This window comes from Eurosta solidaginis, chromosome 2, assembly GCF_040869045.1.
Source record: "Eurosta solidaginis isolate ZX-2024a chromosome 2, ASM4086904v1, whole genome shotgun sequence".
Taxonomy (NCBI): Eukaryota; Metazoa; Arthropoda; class Insecta; order Diptera; family Tephritidae; genus Eurosta; species Eurosta solidaginis.
This window is the reverse complement of record NC_090320.1, coordinates 202,976,690-202,998,196: the sequence shown is the minus strand read 5'-3', so window position 1 is coordinate 202,998,196 and position 21,507 is coordinate 202,976,690. Positions and strand designations below refer to the sequence as shown.

The 21,507-nt window shown below is 35.0% G+C and overlaps 1 protein-coding gene across 2 annotated transcripts in view; it reads left to right on the top strand.

The window, feature by feature from the left end:
• The first annotated feature begins 869 nt into the window (after positions 1-869).
• The window catches only part of vkg (viking), a 319,593-nt gene continuing 298,955 nt past the window's right edge, over positions 870-21,507 (top strand). The window contains exons 1-2 of one of the 2 annotated variants that reach the window (XM_067766916.1): positions 871-1,027; positions 1,148-1,521. In XM_067766916.1, coding sequence (XP_067623017.1) covers positions 1,381-1,521 — 141 coding nt within the window. In that variant the 5' untranslated portion in view covers positions 871-1,027; positions 1,148-1,380. Of the gene's footprint in view, positions 1,522-21,507 lie in introns of both variants that reach the window. The other variant, XM_067766915.1, reaches the window with a different exon arrangement.

Sequence of the window (21,507 nt, the reverse complement as noted above, 5' to 3'; positions counted from 1 at the left end):
TTGGCAATTTAGAGCGCCTTATCGCAAATCTTAACTTTAGTTTCGGCTTCAAATGCTTTGACTCGAAAAGTCTTTTGTTTAAAAACAATTGTATATTTGTAGGTATGTATGTTCGTATGTATGTATGTGTATATGTATATTTATCAAAGCTATTAAATATAGTACAACATGCAGATTAAGGCAGGCACTTCACAACAAAAATTCAAATTCTCAAAGACATTGCTAAACAATATCAGCTAAATACATACTTATTTCTTTTATGAAAAATAACAACAAAAATAAATTCTTCTTCATGCGACATAATTTTGCAGAGTTTAGCTGAAAACGGAAATACGCAGCAACATCCGCCTTATCAGCACATTTGAAAAACCTTCAAATAATCTGGGAACAAACTTTGTTGCTAAGTTTTGTAATACACACACATACATAAATAAAAAAAATAAAGGCAATAGAACAAAAGCTCCTAAACCCAATCTTTAATGGTGCTTACATAGTTTACAAAACCTATTTCATGATTTCCGTGTTCCAAGGCGATCACGTCCGATCTAAAATCCTCAATAATTGCACAAATACACACAGACCAAAAGCACCAAACGCCAAACACCACTACAAGTGAACAACACCACTTTGGTTGTTACGCACACAAAGGCGCTCCCAATTGGTGGCTTATCAGCATTTTAGTGCGACTTATCATATGAGCATTAGTTTGCTGAGAGCATACGGACATATTTCATTTGATCTCACGCATATCAATGCATATCGTGGCACAGTTATGTGCGCTTATTGGTATTGGTGTGGTTGGTAATTGCTCACACATGGATCTTGGAGCAGTATGAAAATCTTTTGATTGCCGCATGTTTAGTACCACTTCGAACGCTTGTTGGTCTCCATGTGGGGAGAGTGCTCGACGACCGAACATCGATCGAGATATATTTTCATCAGCTTGCAACGACTAAATGTAACGCCGCTCAACGGCAACAACGTTGTGCGCCTCCGTTCATTCCGTTGTCATAGTCGTAGCTTTCGTGTTAGTTTCGAATATAGCACAAAAATATTTTTATTTAAAGAACGCGTTTTATAAAGACGTAAATTTTTATTAAAAAAAGGCTTATAATTTATTTATAAATTGTTTTAATTTTAATTCAAGATTTTCAAACAAGAAACTTAAATGGTGTGACCTTTCCAAATTAAGTTGGTGTAGCTGCAGACAATCGAAAAGAAAAGAAAAATCGCTAAAATAAAAACTATTTAAATTAATTTGAAGATAAATAAAAATTTCAACAGTGTTGGCATTATTTGCCGCACAACCACTGTTTCACTGGCGCGCGATTAAGCATAGAAGCCTGGTTTTCGGACACCAAACACCGTTACACATAAACGATGAAATTTCCCGGAGTCCGTTCAGGCCTCCTGGGCTGTGACACCCAACGACCAATAACACATACTTACCTGTGGGCGTTAATAGTTTCAATTTATTTGATTGCTTTCGTGACGAATGATTACAAATTTGCTGATGCAAAGGTAAGTAATATACAAAAAAAAAAAATTTACTCACATAAAGCTCAATAACTTTTGTGTTATTAATCGGCTACGTTGATCCTCGTGATTTATTAATTATAAAAAAATTTTTTGAATATTAAACTAGTGATGTGCTTACAAAAAACATGTAATCCAATAAATTATTCACTAAGTTGCGTTTCGAGCAGGGGAAAGTTGTTAAGAATTGCAGTACTTGTTTGCTAAGGTTGCCAGATATCAGTACTTTCAGTTCTTGTGATCAGTAAAAATGAGTGAAAATAAGTATATTTTGCAATATTAAATTGTCGAATCTAGTGAACGTAATAGGTGCAAAAATTTTACACACACATGGACATAGTTCATCGTCAAAAGGATTTCTACAGTTTTCGCTAAGTTTGGCTGTATCTTAAATTTTCAACAGAGACCGAATTTAATTATTATTTCAATTAAAAACGTTGCTCGAATTCAAAAATTTATCAAAAAGTTGCTTTGTAATAACTTCCAAACCATGGCGCAATAAAATGAGACAGTTGAAGTCAGTAGTATAACAATAAAAATTAAACGGCCTTCATAATCCGGTCACGAATTTTAAAGTAATAGGGAGGGACAATTTTTGGTACCGTTTTACTACTTAATAATGTAATGTGCGGACAAGATGGTAACGAGTACTTGAAGGAAAAGAGAAGAGAGAACAGGGGAACTGGCAAGATAAAGTGGTTTAGGGAAATCGGAAAAGTAAAGATTACTAGAGAAAGATGGAGAGTGAGAGTATAAGTAAGAATAAGGGTAATGGTTTGAAACAAAGTAGTAAAAAAGGGTTAAAAGGAAGATAAAGAATGAGTACGAGCTTGAGAGTAGTTGTGAAAGTTAGACTTGGATTAAAGCAAGAGGGGGTGAGTAAGAAAACAAGAAAATGCAGGGGGGAGAGGAAATAAAAAAGAAAGAAGGTTAGACAGAGGAGAGGCAGGTGGACATATGGAGCAAGTAAAAAAAAATGTCTGTCGGGTTTGATCGTACAGCTGGGAGTATTCCATGATGTCTGAACGTTTCCAGGGTTAGCCAGAGCTGTTTAAAGTAAAGCACTGATACCCGCGGTTTTTGTTTTTGTCATCGGGTGAATCCTTAGTTGTGGAAAATGTTATACTCTAGAGATCCATCCACTCTGTTCCGTTGTCTTTAACTTTCCATTTTCCATTTCTTCTCAGAAAACACAGACCACAGGCGTTATTTTCCTGCTACTTCCTTCATATTTCAGAAAGGCATTAATTGTAGTATATTTTTATGATATGGAAAAAATCAATGCCGATATGTAAATCTAGAAGCAACACCTACATTTATGAGGACGAGTATTGTCAAATCAACAATTTTAGAAATAAGGTTTTTCAATTAGAAGAAAATTTTTCTAAGCGGGGTCGCCCCTCGGCAGTATTTGGCAAGCGCTCCGAGTGTATTTCTGCCATGAAAAGCTCTCGGTGAAAACTCATCTGCCTTGCAGATGCCGTTCGGAGTCTGCATAAAACATGTAGGTCCCGTCCGGCCAATTTGTAGGGAAAATCAAGAGGAGCACGACGCAAATTGGAAGAGAAGCTCGGCCTTAGATCTCTTCGGAGGTTATCGCGCCTTACATTTATTTATTTTTTTTTATTGTCAAATGTGAATCCGTTTTGTAATATTGACGGGTTTATAGCAACATGTTTATAATAATTATAAGTTAACGTTGCTAATAACTATTTTCAACGATAAGCATTTTTTCGTTGGCAATAGAAAAATAGTTTGAATTTATTTTTTGTTCAAAATAGTATTTGCTAGACAAAGGTGTTGTGGGCTACAATCCTTTGGAAGATCTAAGCACACTGACCTGCGGTTTACTTTTAATCAATTGTTTATCTTCATGTTTGAACACATTGGAAAGTAGCGTATAATTTCCTGGGCCAGTGTCATTTACCAACCGAAATACTCCCATTTTTATTTCTTCATAGTCCAATGGTACGTTCCATCCAATGAAATTGCAAAATCGGCCTTATCATCTCCATAACTTAAGTACACACTGCAGTGGAAGGATTAGAGCCTGCGATATACTGTGCTGCTCCGGAAATAAATAGATCTTACAAGCTGCCACGCCACTGTAGCGTTTTTCAAGAGGACGTATTAGCCGTAACCAAAGCAGCACAAAAACTAGGAGGAAGTAGCTTAAACTGTAGTGTTGTTAACTTTTATATTGACAGCCAAGCAGGAATTAAGGTAATAATATCGCATGGCACAGCATCTAAAAGTGTGTTAGAGTGTAAGCAGTCTCTGGGAAGAATCGGGACAGGGAAAACATTCATCTATATTGGGTCCTAATGCATATGGGAAAAGATGGGAATGAAAAAGCGGACGAGTGCGCATCCCTTGAAGCTTGCTCCATTTATGTGTTATGTTAAGAGAAGGCGAGAAGTGCACATGATCGACAAAGCGCGGAAAAGCGTGGGTCCAAGCGCGGGGCTATAAATTGTCGAAGGTTATGTGTAGGTAATACAACCTTCGACTAACAAAGATGCTTCTATCATTAAAAAGAGAGCACTGTTGACTCATGACTGGTATTCTGACTGGACACTGCCTTCTGGCGTCACATACCTTTAAATTAGGATTGGTCCGTTATAGCAGATGGTGAAAGTGCGAGTTGGAGGAGGAAACGATCGAGCATTGTGCTCGTATGCTGCTCTTGCCAGGCTAAGAATACATCTAGTAACAGTGATATAGCTGTCAGATCTAGAAGCAGCATAGGTCCTAGAAAGCTTCTAGTATTTGCCAAGAGGGCGAAGTTATTCTATAACATAGGTCCTGGTTTTTGATAGGGTTTTCAGTTCGGTCGTTAAACAATCTCCTGGTAACACTACGGACTCATTCAGTCTATATGAGGTCCTAAGTAAACACTGCACATCGATCTTTAAACCTTCCATCACTCGCCGAAATTGGGTCAATGCATTTTCGTTAACTGTTCTGATCAGCTTTAAAATCATGCTCATACAGAAAAATTGTTTTGATTTGTGGCGATCCCAGTCGGCATTTGAACCATGAAAAGTCCGTAAAAGCGGTCTTTGGAGTTATGCCTGGCATCGATTTCATTAATTGAGCCATAAATTGAGCTGACTTTTTTAACCGGAGATAGTTTGGACGGTTTTTTCCGATCCGCTACCTGATAATTTTGAACTCGAAATCTCCAAAACTCATACTTCGTACTGGTAAAGGCAGATATCATATGAATGCTTCGCAGCACGCTTATTTAATTTTCTCTAAGAATGCATTTTTTTGGCTATTCCTTAAAAAAATTTCAATAAAACTTTGATAAATTGGGTGTTTCAATAGTCAAATCAATGAAAAAAGAATAACGGTGGCTGTTGACATGACAGAGATTTCTGTAGCACGATAGTCATGAGAACAAAGTAGTGAGTGCCGTGAGAGTAAGTTTCTCTTTAAAATTTGCTGATGCACTTTCAAAATTGTAACAGCGGAAATTACCAATAAAATTTTCTTTTAACAGAAAAATCAGTTATGTTGATTGAGAATCTGTAATTTTTACAGAAAATTTAACATTTTTTCTTCTGTTGAAATAACTTAACAAATTTGTTTTCTTGAAAAAAAAAAACATAATGCGATCAATTTTACTGAATGTCTGTTAATTTAAGAACAAAAAGCCTTATTTGTTGATTTTACTTGCTTAATTTCTTTTGTTGTCACATAACGTTTTGCTATGAGAGGAGTCGGATGATAACCGCGCCTACTTTATATATAAGAAAAATGTTGAAAACACCGAAAGCTTTATTATTTAGTAAATATTGCACCTAAAATAAATATTTTTCTAAAATTTACATCACAACGGGCTTAAGTTGTTATTACAAAACTTGATAAATTGATAAACCTGGTCATAAAACATGAGACCGGACCTCCGCTTTCTTGAGCAACCATTTCAAGAAGAATTGACCAATCATGTAAAAACTCGGTACACTCGGTAAAGAGGAACATTTCTAGTAGTTAAAAGCGGGCAAACTCTATTGATAAACACACCCACTTTTGATAGTACTTAGGTCCGGTTTTTCAGTAGTTGGTTAAGCTAAAATTAAACTAAGTTTGCTTAAACTCTCCGAAGTTGATATCCAACATCATTATTAATTATTTTTAAATCAGATAGTTCTCGAGTTGATGTCCAACTTCATTCTCCAATCACTATCCAACTTTTGAGAAATTTTGTAAAATGTATACTTCTCGAGGTTAATATCGTTATCAAACTATTATCCAACCTTTGAGAGATTTTGAGAAATGTACAGTTCTTAAATGAATATTCAACGTATTTCTCCAGTTGATATCCAACGTTGGATATCGAGTTGAGGTGGAGTTGAAAAAAAATATCCAAGGTGTTACCACCAAAAGCAACAGCTGTTCATTGTGAGAAATTAAATGATAGCAGTAATGAAGCTCAATTAAACAAAAATGAATTATATGTATTTTATTTTATTTTCGTGAAAATACTGTCGTATGGAGTCTTGCATTTGAGTCCAGTTAGAGAGCCACAAGTTGGGTGGGAATTAAATATTTTCAACTTAAGTAATACAAAGCACTTTTTGCTTTATAAAAAATCCCTCCCTTGCTGAGCACGCTATGATTCTCGAGCTGAGACACTGTTTCGAAATAACTCTTGAGATTTTAGAAGTATGCCTATTTATCAACATGACCTCTAATTGTACTCAAGCCCAAATGCTTGTTGGGTATATTCGACGCTATTTCGAATGAACACAAATAGCTGAAAGGTTACCTAGAGTTTAACCCTGCCAGAGCGGCCGCTTAAGCTCAGCTTAAGCTTCAGTTAAAGTTGACTGAAAAACTGAAGAATAAGTTTAAGCGTAGTTTAAATGACAAACTAAGTTGAACTTGTGCTGAAAAACCGGACCTAAGATTAGTACTCCTTACTTTGTCACACGTAGTCATCAAAGCTAATATCGTCGTCGTGACTCAGTTCTTGAAAGTAAAACACAATGAATGCTCTTCATACGTTAAACATAAGTCAGAATAATATAAGTCACAGAAATCGGAAAGCGTTAATACACTCGCCCAGCCATGTACTTAGTATTTAATTGAAACCTTATAGTATGGATGCATAATAACAACAAAGAGGGTTAAAATAATAAAAAAAGCAAGCAAAACAAGTCTAGATGCAGCATTACAGCGATCGATGAAGAAAGTAGAGAGGAGTTATAGAAAAATTAGGTCACTTTATAACAATATTGCACTACATATTTCTCAAGATTTTTTATTTTATTTTTTAAACGAAGACTAAGAAAAACTGCGTAATCAGAAGGCAGACATAAGTAAAATACTTATATTATATTTCCGGAATACAAAATACAAATAAGTAGTAAACTGTGATTAACTTTAGTTGCAGACCGCAGCGATTCTGTAATTCTTGGCTTGATATGAGCCCTGCTTGTGGGTGGTGGTGGCAGTTCAATGGGACTGTACTGCCTTTTTGATGTTTTTGTGTTGTTCATATTATTGCTTGCATTACACTCTTCCTTTCAGATAAAACTAAAGAATAGATTAAAGAAGTGTTACATTTCATTGAAAAACACAATTATGCATTTAAGAAAATTTTTTTGTATATATAAGTTCATATTCTTTTACTTATAGTACATTTTTTTTTTAGATCAAAATTTGTAAAAAATTAGTTTGCAGATATTATTAAATATTTTAGTTGCTATTTCTTTTTGTAATTGATATAAGAAAAAAAATTGCTAAGTTTCAAACGGCGATGGTTGCTAAGACATGTTTTTGAATTTAACTTCTTCATCAGCTAGCTTCTTGCGAGCTGAGTATTGAACCCGAAATCTCCAACATTCATACTGTATATTACTTAGTGTAAAGGCAAATATTTTAAATACATTTTTTTATCCTCTTTGGTAAAGGCAGATGCCTTTAATCACTCAGCCATCTGAATGCCCCGCTGCTCGCTTTGCAATTGGTCTCTAAATATTCCCTCTTTGTTGCTATTCCTTTATTTATCATTTAGATACATACTAATTCTTTATACTTTTTAATCCTAATTGTGTGGAATAATTATAGGCGCGCTTAAGAGCTTTGTAATATTGGATTTTTATAGTAGTATTTTTATAAGCAGTACTTCCGCTGTTCACTATTATATCAATAAATTGCAAAGTTTACAAACGGCAATGGTTACTAGGACATGTTTCTGAATTTAATTTTTCTCCAATATCAATAACAATTGTATAAAGCAATATGAGCATGTCTCGCTAATTAATACAGATAATAATATTTCTTTTTGTGCTAAAAAATTGTTTTATGAACTAATTTTCAACTTTGCTTATCAAAATTTACCGCCCGAATTAGATTTCCGATAACCTGCAAGTCAATGCCGCGAACGTAAAATATGCAGTAAATGATTTAGTAATATAATTTATGTAAACAAAAGTTCTGATTTAAATTTAGGTAACTTCCGGTTGATTTACTAATAGGTAGAGGCGGCCGACGAGTGGTATAGTGTGCTTGCCTACTATATAGAATTTTTAAATTTTCAAATATCTTTGCTACGGTCATTTTAAATATATGCCTGAGTGATTTTAGAATAAATTATATATATCTACATTTACGTAGTTAATATATATGGGATATTCCGTCGTCAGGGGTGGTGGGACATTTGTACGCCATATTTCATCTTTGTAGACGCATTCTGATAAAACCAGCTAAAGATATCAGATTCTAATTTAAAAAAAATAGTGTTGCCTGCCCCTGAGGATGCTGGAATATTCAGGGAAACGTCGGGCGTAAGGTGAATTAATCGTTTTATTTGCACCAGCATAAATTAGATCAGACAAGCCTACAAATCATAAAAAATAAAAATTATTGAACTGTTCGCAAAAAACCCAACAAAAATTAAAATAACAACTTTTGACTTTTTTGTCACAGATGCGGCAAAGCTAACACTATTCGATAGATGTAATAATAATAATAAAAGAGGAGTAGGATTAAGTTATATAAATAAAATGTTAGAGTGAAATTAGAAAGAAAAAGGTAATGGTTTGCTATTTTAATTGGTTGGGGATTTAGGTTGAATAAATAGGGTCATTTGGAGCAGACAAAAGGGGATCCGCTGAAAGGCGAAATAATTGAGCGGTCCAAGGTCGGGTTGGCTTCCTACAAGAGGTATGCATGGAAGTAAGTATAATGATGATTGTAACGTCAATCCTGCTATCAATGTGGCCAAGGGTTAAGGACCGCGCCTTATACGCTGAGCTAGTTGGGGGCATTTGCATAAAAACATATGAACGTCCTGCTGTATATATATAGATATATTAAATCATTGGCGATAACAGTTTTTGAAAAAAAAAAATATTTTTTGGGTTTTGGGGAGTGCTTTGGTCGAAAAATTGAACCTTTCGCCATTTTTTTACGCAGGTCGAAAACTATTTCTTTGGTATGCGTAGTGAAACTTTTTTTTCTGAGCCCAAATCTTATTGAAAAATCGATGGCGCGATATCAGTTAATAAATCGACCCAGTCGAATGCACATGCAATCAAAAATACCAAATTATAGAAAATTTATTTAGGAATTTTAACTAAAAAGTTCAAAATTTTTAACTAAAGAGTATTTTTCAAGAGATGCGTGCTTTCATAACCATTAACACGCATAAATATGTATATTTGTAATATGTCAAGCTGATATATTGAAAATATATATATACATTCATACATATAAACGCACTCCCGAAGTAAATAACGCTACATACATGTTGGGAACTATCGAATGACAACTATCGAGTTATTCGATAGTTCACTCATTTTCATTCATTCGATAGTCATTTGAAATTCCTTCATTACTAATTTTTCGAATTATCAGTTTTTGGAATGATTCTTTCATTACTATTTTTTCGAATCGTTCGTTCTATTTAAATTTTTACTGTGCATATATCAGTGATCTCAATTAACAAGATATTATATAAATTTTAACGTTTAGCCCATTGTGAATGGAAACTAAGTGTGATATCTTATCTGTCAAATGCCTGACAGGATGTTCAATATGGCGGTGCCTATCTTCAGCGGGTGATAGAAAGAGATACAGAATGAGACAGCGATAGTCAAATACAAATCAGGTGATCCAATCACTTTGGAATTTTGACGTCTATGCAGAAGATATCACACTTAGTTATCATTCACAATGGCTTAGCCTACTTCAACCTAGTCGACAAACGTTTTAAGCGTGGTAATTATTTCAAATTTTTATCTGAGGAAGTGCTTTTATCTATTTAAATTGTGTGTAGAGATATTTATAATGCAAAAAATTTAAATTTCCTGGAAACTCATCAAATTTAAATGACCATCTACGCCGTAAGCATCCGTCTCCCTCAGAACAAAAGGAATGTAACTTCAGGTGAAATAGCCCCTGTAATTTCTCTGGAGGAACGTAATTCTACTTCTCTTTCGCCAAATACTGCAGAAATAACAGCGTGCACTTCCTTAACAGTCCCTGTCGAAGACATGGCTGCTGTAGCGATAAGGACACTCCCCGAAGGCCTTGTGGAGTGCTATCGAGTTGATGGTCCTTTGCCGGATGCAGATCCGGTACATTCCGGTATCAAGCCCGACCATCTCGGGAATGATTTGTTATAACCACATGCGACCTTCCAGGCCATTCTGCCTTCCACTCCCTAGATCCTTGAGGAGTTCGGGGTCGCCAGAGCCTCGGCTTATAATGATGATTCGTCACGGATAGGTGAGGTTGACAATTGGGTTTGGAGAAGCCATATATTGCGCTGGCAACCTGAAAAGGTTGCGCTACACAACCCCTTGAATCTGGTATTTTTGTCGCCTCTTACGACAGGCATACAGCAACAACAACAACAACAACAACAAGACATTTCCAATAGTGGATGTTTGTTGGGGTAGCCAAAACAATCCAGAAATTGTTCTTTTGTATAGTAAATGTACTACAAAAAATATCGGTACTGGCCTCGGGCTAGCTAAAGAGCAGATAAAATGAATGAATGAATGAAAAAATTAATTCGATAGTTAAAATCATTCAGTAACTAACTATCGATAGTTGAATTCATTCGATAGTTTCCCAACACTAACATACACCCATATTCGTCGCACTCAAAGCAAGTTTGCTCGTACAATTCACAGCGAACATACACATGATCCTGCGAATTTTGTGTCACATTTTTTAAAATTTCACTCTCAGTTCAAGTAGAACAAGCAAGCAATGCTAAGTTCGGGTGTAACCGAACATTACATATTCAGCTGAGAGCTTAGCTGCGTTGGTTTCATATGGTTTATAAGTGGTTTTTAATTTCATATCATATACGTTTGGGAAATATCGACCAAATTGTAGACCAAGGGTGGCGTTTTTTGGAACGATTTTCCTTCATCATTTGTCAAATAAAGGAAAATCACCATGTAGGAAAATGAACATAGGGTAACCCTGGAATGTGTTTGTATGACATGGGTATCAAATGAAATGTATTAAAGGGTATTTTCAAATATGGATATCAAATGAAAGGTGTTAATGAGTATTTTAAAAGGGAGTGGCCCTTAGTTGTATATGTGAAGGCGTTTTCGAGATATCGACCAAAATGTGGACCAGGGTGACCCAGAACATCATCTGTCGGGTACCGCTAATTTATTTATATATGTAATACCGCGAACAATATTCCTGCCATGATTCCAATGGGTTTTGATTTCGCCCTGCAGAACATTTTCATTTTCTTCTACTTAATATGGTAGGTGTCACACCCATTTTACAAAGTTTTTTCCAAGGTCATATTTTGCGTCAAAAAAACCAATCTAATCACCATGTTTCATCCCTTTTTCGTACTTGGTAGGGAATTATGGCATTTTTTTCATTTTTCGAAATTTTTGATATCGAAAAAGTGGGCGTGGTCATAGTCAGATTTCAGCCATTTTTTACACCAATATAAAGTGAGTTCAGATAAGTACGTGAGCTAAGTTTAGTAAAGATATATCAATTTTTGCTCAAGTTATCGTGTTAAGGGCCAAGAGGAAGGACAGACGGTAGACTGTGTATAAAAACTGGGCGTGGCTTCAACCGATTTCGCCCATTTTCACAAAAACAGTTACCAGCATAAAAGGTATACCTACACCAAATTTCACAAGGATTGGTAAGATTTTGTTCGACTTGTGGCATTAAAAGTATTCTAGACAAATTGAATGAAAAAGGGCAGAGTCTCGCCCATTTTGAAATTTCCTTTTATTTTTGTATTTTGTTGCTCCATATGATTACTGGATTGAATGTTGACATAATTTACTTATATTCTGTAAAGATATTAAATTTTTTGTTAAAATTTTGACTTAAACATTTTTTTTTTAATGTGGGCCTGTTCGCCATCCGATTTTGCTAATTTTTATTAGCACACATATAATAATAGGAGTAACGTTCCTGCCAAATTTCATCATGATATCTTCAACGGCTGCCAAATTACAGCTTGCAAAACTTTTAAATTACCTTCTTTTAAAAGTGGGCGATGCCACGCCCATTGGCCAAAATTTTACTAATTTTCTATTCTAAGTCATAAGTTCAACTCATCTACCAAGTTCCATCGCTTTATCCGTCTTTGGTAATGAATTATCGCACTTTTTCGGTTTTTCGAAATTTTCGATTTCGAAAAAGTGGGCGTGGTTATAGTCTTCGTTCATTTTAAATAGCGATCTGAGATGAGTGCCCAGAAAATTGCATACCAAATTTCATTAAGATACCTTGAAATTTACTCAAGTTATCGTGCTTACGGAGGGACGGACGGACGGACATGGCTAAATGAATTTCTTTTTTCGCCCAGATCATTTTGATATATAGAAGTCTATATCTATCTCGATTAGTTTACTTCGTTATGGATTACTGTTTTGCGAACAAAATTAATATACTCTGTGAGCTCTGCTCAGCTGAGTATAAAAATTTTAGGTGAAACATTACAGCCAAACTTTTTTTAAATTTATTACTCATTTTGTCCTGCTAAGTATATTGCCGTAAATTTTATCTAGTTGCATGCTAATACATTGTATAAATAAAAATAAAATATTAATAAAACATATTTACTAAATAATCAATGCAGAGCAAAATGTACCAACACACTAACATATATAAGTACATTATCAGTATTTGAAAGGAAGTCGCCAACGTTTTTCTTTTGTTTTTTGTAAATATTATTTATGCAACTAGTTTGCTTATTTTTAATATTTATTATATAGAATGTTTCATGATACGCGATTTAGTTAATGAAAAAATTTATACAATGTACTTATGAATGGAAATATGTGATTGGTTATAAATATAAATTTATTAATATGTACACATTAGAGATATACGCCGCCGATAAACGCCGCCGCCGCCGCCGATTAGGGTCGTTTTTCGCACGCCGCCGCCGAATGTCAAAAATATCGGCGCAGAGGCGGCGGCGGCGGCGTGCGGCGCGTTACTATATTTTCTACTCGTTTAAGACTGTTTAGGCCATTTATTGTTCATGTCGGATATGGTCGAAAGTGGTATCAACAGATGCGCATCACTGCCAGTTATAAGAAACTAATTGCGAAATTTAACTCTTTCTCACTGTTCAAAAGTTATTTAAAAAAACAAACGTTTTCGATGTCAGCTTAACACGGACTTTGCATCACCCATTTCTTCAAGATATTAAAACAAAACACTAAAAGAAAAGTTATATAATAAACTAGCAGAGTACCCGACGTCGTTCGGGTATAAATAAAAGCAGTACTATATAGACTAAAATGTAGACTAATCCCAACCCCCTTTTGTATGGGAGATGCCACGCCCCTTTTTCGTTATCCCCAATTTTACCCGAGGGGGTAGGGATTGGTCTCATATAACCACTCACCTAATTTCAGTCGTCTAGCCTTAATACTTTCAGATATATTGACTACGAAAAATTCCAGTTGTATGGGAGGTGCAACGCCCCCTTGTCGAAAACTTTTTTTATATAGCCTACAATAGATTGACGCACTCAGGGTATGTCATGGCAAAATTTCGTTCGATTCCATTCTGCGGTTTAGGCCGCAAGTCCAAACATACAGACATACTTTCACAAATATGTAGTAGAGATTTATATGCTCACTTTGCATATTTTTTTTCAAAAAATTAATAACGAACAATGAATGCAAATAAAATGACCCAAGGCGTTTCAAATTGTTTTCAAATTGCCCTCAAGTTGTTAAAAAAGCAAAAACGGTGCCGATTTTTAAAAAAAAATTGTATATTGCGATTGGCTGAAAGAATAAGCCAAATCAGTGATGCAAAATCCTTTAGTAGGTTCTGGGGGCATAACCACTCCTTTGAACTGATTCTTACCTCATACTTAAGTTGAGGATATATGTACGAATGAGAAGGTTTTGAAAAATCATTTTGGCTTACATTCAAAAATCTATCGTTTATTTGCGAAACTATAAAATAGCGTCTGAAATGTTAATTTTACTTTTCACACTTCATCCTTCAACACCCAAGTCTCCCGGTTTGACATAAAGTTGGCGGCCCTATCCAAAACTAGTCCCTTGTAGTGAATCACATTGATTATAGCCTATCAACCAAGTTTATGGCAGCATAGCGCGACAAAAGCATTCGTTGGAAAGTCTTCGGAGCTACACCTAGAGCTTCTAGGAAAGTGACGTCGACGAAGGTATGAGTTCGAAGTCGCAGTCCTATAGCTGGCATATGATGTGAGGGTCAGGAGGCGTGGTAGCGACTGGTGGTCGGGATTGCTATTGCTCGCACATCGGGAATTGTAGCTCTTAAAAACAGCGAAAAACTGGAGGCGCCCTGTGCCACGGGAGTCATGATTATTAATAGACCATTAATAGCAACCGTAAGTCGCCTTTGTGCGTGACCGCAAAGGAACCACAAATGATTTTAAGAAATGGTGTTCGCGACGATTATTAGGAGTTAACCCTAGGCGAAACTACGCTTTACATGAGATATGCAAACAAAAGTGAGGCTATTTTATATATCTCTATTTCTTTTCAGCAGACGCAGCACTACCAATGCGAAAGACCGGGGTTAGGTTCGAAGCCTCTCTGGAGTAAGTGAAGGAGGGGCAATCCCTCCGCAAGGAGCTACTCCTGAACATTTTTGAACGGTCTGCGAGATCTTGAGGCAAAAACCCCGGATCTTTCCGAAATGGCCAACACGTTAATTTCATTAAATACATACAAAGAAAACCTTCCCTAAATACTATTTTTTTAAATAGAAAAATTAAGCTGTTTAAAGTAAGAATATCGGCGGCGGCGGCGTGGGCGGCGCAAACCTCTAGTACACATTATGTCATCGTCTGAATTGACACGTGTAAATTACAAAAAAAAAAATATACAAAAAATGTAGTAAGGGCACCAAAATCGTTCAGGAGTGGAAAAGAGTAGAGTTGAAGGATATATAGAAACTGTATTTAATATACCCTTTGTTGAGTTACCAGCTTTTCGGTGTCCGAGACCCCGCGATAGGAAAGTGGAATAAAATTTGCATACCTTTTTTATTTGCAATTCTCAGTATAAATTTACTTCTAATGTCATGATTATTAAGAAATATTTAGCGTACGTCAAAAGGGAAAAAATTATTTATTTGTGTTGACCCTTGACCCTAAATACCACCGAAATAGATTTGGAATGATTCAAAGTTCGATTCGAGCTCAAGGCCAGAACAATAATTTTTTCTAATGATAATTATTTTTTAATTTTTCTAAATTTGAAAAATTGTATTTTGTATAAATTTACTTCTAATGTCATGATTATTAAGAAATATTTAGCGTACGTCAAAAGGGAAAAAATTATTTATTTGTGTTGACCCTTGACCCTAAATACCACCGAAATAGATTTGGAATGATTCAAAGTTCGATTCGAGCTCAAGGCCAGAACAATAATTTTTTCTAATGATAATTATTTTTTAATTTTTCTAAATTTGAAAAATTGTATTTTGTTTTTGGAATAGTAAGTAGAAAATTTTTCAGACAACCTGCCATAGCTCCGCAGATAGATCCATTTCGAAGGGAGCTAAGCCTTCATCATCAGTACGCTTTAGGCATGCTGCGCTAACCATTTAGCTATACAGCATTTGGAATTGTTACTTGGTTATTCGATATTCTATTTTTTAATTTGATCGAACGAATTATAGTTCTTTAATATATGCTTTTCTTTTCATTAACCTGTGAAAACAGCTGTAGATCTTAAAAGGCATTAGAGAGCATTATTATCGAGCTGATCAATACCAAAATATTAAAATATAAATTTTTAAAATATCAAAAGACCAAGATACAAATTAACAACAACAACAAACAAGGATGAAAGGTATTTTGTTTGTTCTAATTTTAATAAACTTCGAGATTTCCAGCGTATTCAATTACATGTTGTACATGCCCCACTAATGGCCATGGCCTTCTCTCTTAGGCAAGATAGAATGGTCTGTAGTCCATGCTAGCCCAAAGCGTATTGAAGACTTCACCTTCATCCATATCACATAATATCTCAATGCATTAATCATCTATTCGCTAGTTTTTCCTTGAAGGAACAACATCGTGAGGAAACATGCATGCATTTACAATGAAATAAAAATAACAATTTAACTTCAATAAGATATTTATTAAGAAAAAAGCAATAGTTAACATAACAGAACTAATAGAGAATCTTGAGATTACAACAAAAACACGAAAATTGTCGAAAATTAATGTTCCCCAGCAAACATCAATAAAACAGTTAGGGTCCTTCCCATACAAGCAAAAGGCTGACGTCTAAACGTACTCGAAAACATGGAAATCTACAAACAAAAAACATTCCACGGTAGAATAATAAACGAACAGATGAACAGAATTTCTGACACAATATATGAGATTTTAAAACTTGTTTACATGAAACGAAGCAATCACGCAGGCACAACAGGCAAACAAACATACAACAACAAATAAACACAAACAATAATCGCACCAAAGCAACAAATCCAAAAAGAAGGTCAAACGACTAGAATTACTGACTTTTACCTGCCTCACTCAGCCACACAAATCGATCAGTAAAACCGGTTCTGAATGAACGTACAGCACAATCACATAAATATACACAAGCACCAATTTTGACAATACCTGCGCATCTACCTACGAACTATATATACAAGACAAACGACAACAACAGATCAGAACGTAAATTGACACTGAAGATGGCACAACGCCGAAACCGGTTTTTCTTGAAACCAAATTTGACAAGGGTTTGCGGAAAAGCGGTCCAATATACATCATTAAGAAAAATCGTTTTCTCGTCAAAGTTTAAAGATCGGGCCATAAGTTTTCAATAGACAGAATAGCTAAATTACATAACCTGTCTTGTCTCGTGGAGTTTCTTAAATAGGTTTTTATCAATTTTAGTTTTGAAAATGATCGTTCAGCACTAGCTGTAGTCACAGGAATCGTAAGAAATAACATTAATGCAGTGCATACTTGAGGAAAGCCACAAGACATAAAATTATTTTTTATTATTAATAAATAGAGACTTTCTCGTATACACGACGACTTTTCTATTTCGTCTCTGAAAGTGGACCGAAAACTAAGAATTTCTCTGGCAAATGAGTCGTCAGATATGTCTTTTTTATATATCTCAACAAATTCTAGAGCTTTTTTTAATAGATCAGTGTCATTTAAAACTTTTAAAGTGGAAGGCTGCAAAACACTGAAATTTGAAACAAGTTCATTCATTGGAATGAAACGCGATCTCAGTTGGTGTATAATGATCTCCAATACTCGATAAAATATATTTGCTTTGAACAAACTTTCCAGATCTTGTATACGCTCATCGAAATGGCGACTTATCTTCCTACGACGAGTTTTAGAAAATTCAGGGGTGATGAACCAATTTTCTGCTAAACTATTTGCGTCCATTTTTAAATTTTCGAATTAATTTCGATAGCTTTCCAATTCTTCTAGACAAATTTTCTAAGGTTTTAAGGCATTTGATTATTTTGAAATTGTATTTTGCTCTTTAGTTGTGTCACTTTGGATTTGAATCAGAATTTACAAATATATACTTTTAAAATAAAATAAAATACTCAGGTACAATATAAAACATATTTTTGAGCTGGCGGCCTTTTGGGCCGGGGCCCTCTTTGGTCGAGGGCCCGTGACACTTTACCAGCCCTGCCACCCTATTGTTAAGCCACTGTTTATATGGGGGCTGACCTAGTCCCGAAAACAATTCTGTTTACAGTAATGGTGACAAAATAGAAATGAAAAATGACGATACAAAATAAATTACATAATATGAAAACTAACATTTGGGTTTGCCTTTAAAAGACTTAAATTTTTAAGATAGCACACATTGAACAAATTTAAGTCAACTTTTGCAAGATTGTGATGATCCAAAATCCAACAACTTCAGAAAATTTGCTCTAAAAACGTTTTTGGCCTGACTGAATTCTAATTCCATATTATGTACTGTTAAATCAAGGAAATTGTTATAGGAATCAAAAAGTTTAAATGCACGAGACCCCTTCCTTGCATGAGATCTGATCGGTAAACAGCGTGTGCCGAGATTAGCTCTCGAGCCATAAATTTCGAAATTGAAATCCAAATTATTCCTAATTGGATATTTGAATTAGCATTTGCAATTTTGTAGTAAAATGTGCATACCAAACGATCTCTTGATGTGTAAACATCTGTACCTATGCAGCAAGGCAAGGACAGGAAAGGAAAGGTAAGGTATATTTTTAATTTGTTGTCGGTTATTTATCAAGTAGTTATCGAAAGTTGGTGGTTTGTTGCCGACAGTTAACGATAAATTATCGAAAGGTCATCGATGAATTATCTAAAAGCTATCGATTATTTTATTTATTTCTTTATTTATCGATTATTCATCGACAAATTATCGAAATGCTTTCAAGAAACTATCGGTTTGTTATTGGAAATTTATTGATTTGTTTTAAAGAAGTTATCGCAATGAAGGCTTTAGCAATCCTATAATGGTCGGCTGTTACCGATAAGAAGCCAATGAAGCTCTTCTCATATATCCTTTACCAAATAACACTGGTAAAGTTACAGCTGTTGTGGTTCATTTTCACTACGTAGGCACGCTCTTGTTAATTAAATAACATAAATAAAGTTAAAAAAAAAACACGTCGTATCACAGAGGCTCGTGTCTCCGTTATTACGCACAACTCACTTCATGTCGGAGGTGGGGATTATTGGCTTAAGTAGATACAATCCGTTACCGGTAGGACACACGTCACGGTGGGCAGGAAGCAACGATAGGTTGCATGAAAATGTCGACAAAAAAGGAAAGCGGGGTTGTATTTGGTGATGATTATAGATGAAAAATTCGTTGGATTTGAAATCCCACCTGCTCCTATTTCAAAAATATTCACATTTTACATATTTCTGATAGCATCAGTTTTTGCGATATAGAAAAGGCGTGTTTTTGAATCGTTTGAACATATTTATGCAATATATATTTGATATTTTATATTTTATATTTGATACATAAATATATACATACATAAATAACAAAATTTGTATATACAAGGGGCAGGGTGGGGGGGGGGGGGGTAGCCTTGGCGTGCCTTGCCTAATGATTCGGACGAATGTAAGTTTTCTCATTCTAACATATTTATGTGTCAATATTAAAGGATGTATGAGTGTTTAAGCTCCAAATTATACATTTGTTTCACTTTCAGAAAGTGAAGCATTTTGACGCACAGTACCATCAAGGCCATTATTTAAATCAATTTTGTTGCAAAAATTACGAACTTGACCTTTACCTTTCTTTGATTTTGAATGGCTAGTAAGTCGCGCTGTTAGGCAAATGTAACAATGACAAATATTCTTTCTTGTTTCTTTTGCCAAATTAAGATCCTCGTAATTGGGCATAATTGGACAAGGCCTTTTGAAAATCTCGTTTCCATATTCATTTATAGTTAGTCGACAAGTACTACATATACTTTTCGGGAATTTTCGATTAGAATTATCAAACTGATCATTAATATTCTTTTTTATGACTTTGATATGTTCTTCAGTTAATAAAAAATTTCGGGAAGATTTATTGTTAAAAACTATTTTCTTCCCGCATGGAGCGCATACTTTTGTCCGATTTTCTTCGTGATCGCATTTATTTTTCGGATGAACAATGGACATTATTTATCAATAGACAAATGCTCTGACCGCTATAAAAATAAGCACCAAACTTATATTAATACTCGATTCAATTTTCGAAAAAATACAAATGAATCTGCTGAAAAGCTCTTTCAACGAAAATCAGTTAATGAGAAACCAGAAACCAGCGATTGAGTGACAAACAACTTGATCGCAAATTAATACCAGCGCTTCGTTCGACCGGTGTACTTATCTTCTATGGTCACATTTTTTACAGTGGGAAAGAGGCTAGCACCAGACAGGGACTACGCCGCGTAGCGGTAAAATTATATGTATACACACATATGCATATTTACACACGTACATACATTTGGACCTTAAACACTCATATATCTTTTAATATTAACACATAAATATGTTAGAATGAGAATATTTACGATTTTTAATAATCGGGGATTGCCCATATTGCTTTTTTTTTTTTTTTTTTTTTTTTTTTTTTTTAAATGTATGAAAACATTTATTTGAAGCAATTTTTTAATTTTATAATTTATTGGACCGAATCATTAGGCAAGGGGTGTGAAGGCTACCCCCACCCTGCCCCTTGTATATATATTTATTTATTTACAAATTTTGTTATTTATGTATGTATATTTTTGTATCAAATATAAAATATCAAATATATATTGAATAAATATGTTCCAACAATTCAAAAACACGCCTTTTCTATATCGCAAAAACTGATGCTATCAGAAATATGTAAAATGTGAATATTTTTGAAATAGGAGCAGCTGGGATTTCAAATCCAACGAAGTTTTCATCTATAATCATCACCAAATACAACCCCGCTTTCCTTTTTTGTCGACATTTTCATGCAACCTATCGTTGCTTCCTGCCCACCGTGACGTCATTTTGCACTGACATGCTGTATGTAGGTGGAGTAAACTGAGACACATAACGATTGATTAATACTTTTATTAAACAAAAAAATTGTAGATTTCATTAGAAAAATAATAAAAGTAGGTCAAATAATAGCATTGCTTAATTTTAAACACCAACTTCTCACAGACACGTACATTAAATGGCAAAAAATAAAAAGTCCTTGTAATAATGAGTCTTAGTGAACAAAATAGAATGAGAAATAATAGGCAAATAAATAAAAACTAAAAACTTGAAAATAAAATAATTTAAAAAAATTTCAAGTTAAACGGTTTTATTGAAAACAATACCTACATGAAGTAATACTAATACTAAAAGCTAGAAAATAATTAGGTAGGTCCTAGGTACTAGAGGTTTACGCCGATCACTTTATCGGCGGCGGCGGCGTGTCGGCGCGCCGGCATACGCCGGTGTTCTTACTTTAAAAACCTTGATTTTTCTATTTAAAAAAATAATATTTAGGAAAGGTTTTGTTTGTGCGTATTTAAGGAAATCAACGTTTTGGCCATTTCGGAAAGATCAGGGGTTTTGCCTCAAAAGATCATTCAAAAATTTTCAGGAGTAGATCCTTACGGAGGGACTCTCCCTCGTTCACTTACTCCAGAGAGAATTCGAACCTAAAACCGGTCTTTGGAATTGGTACTCCTGCGTCTGCTGAAAAGAAATACAGATACATAAAATGGTCACACTTTTGTCTGTATATCTCGTGTAAAGCGTAGCTTCACCTGGGGTAAACTCCTAATAATCGTCGCACAATTTCTTTAAATCATTTGTGGCTCATTGGCGGTCACGCACAAAGGCGGCTTACGGTTTCTATTAATGGTGTATTAAGACTTATGACTCTTGTGGCACAGGGCGCCTCCAGTTTTTTCGGCTGTAAGAGCTACAATTCCCAACGTGTGAACAGTAGCAATCGCGACCACCAGTCGCTACCA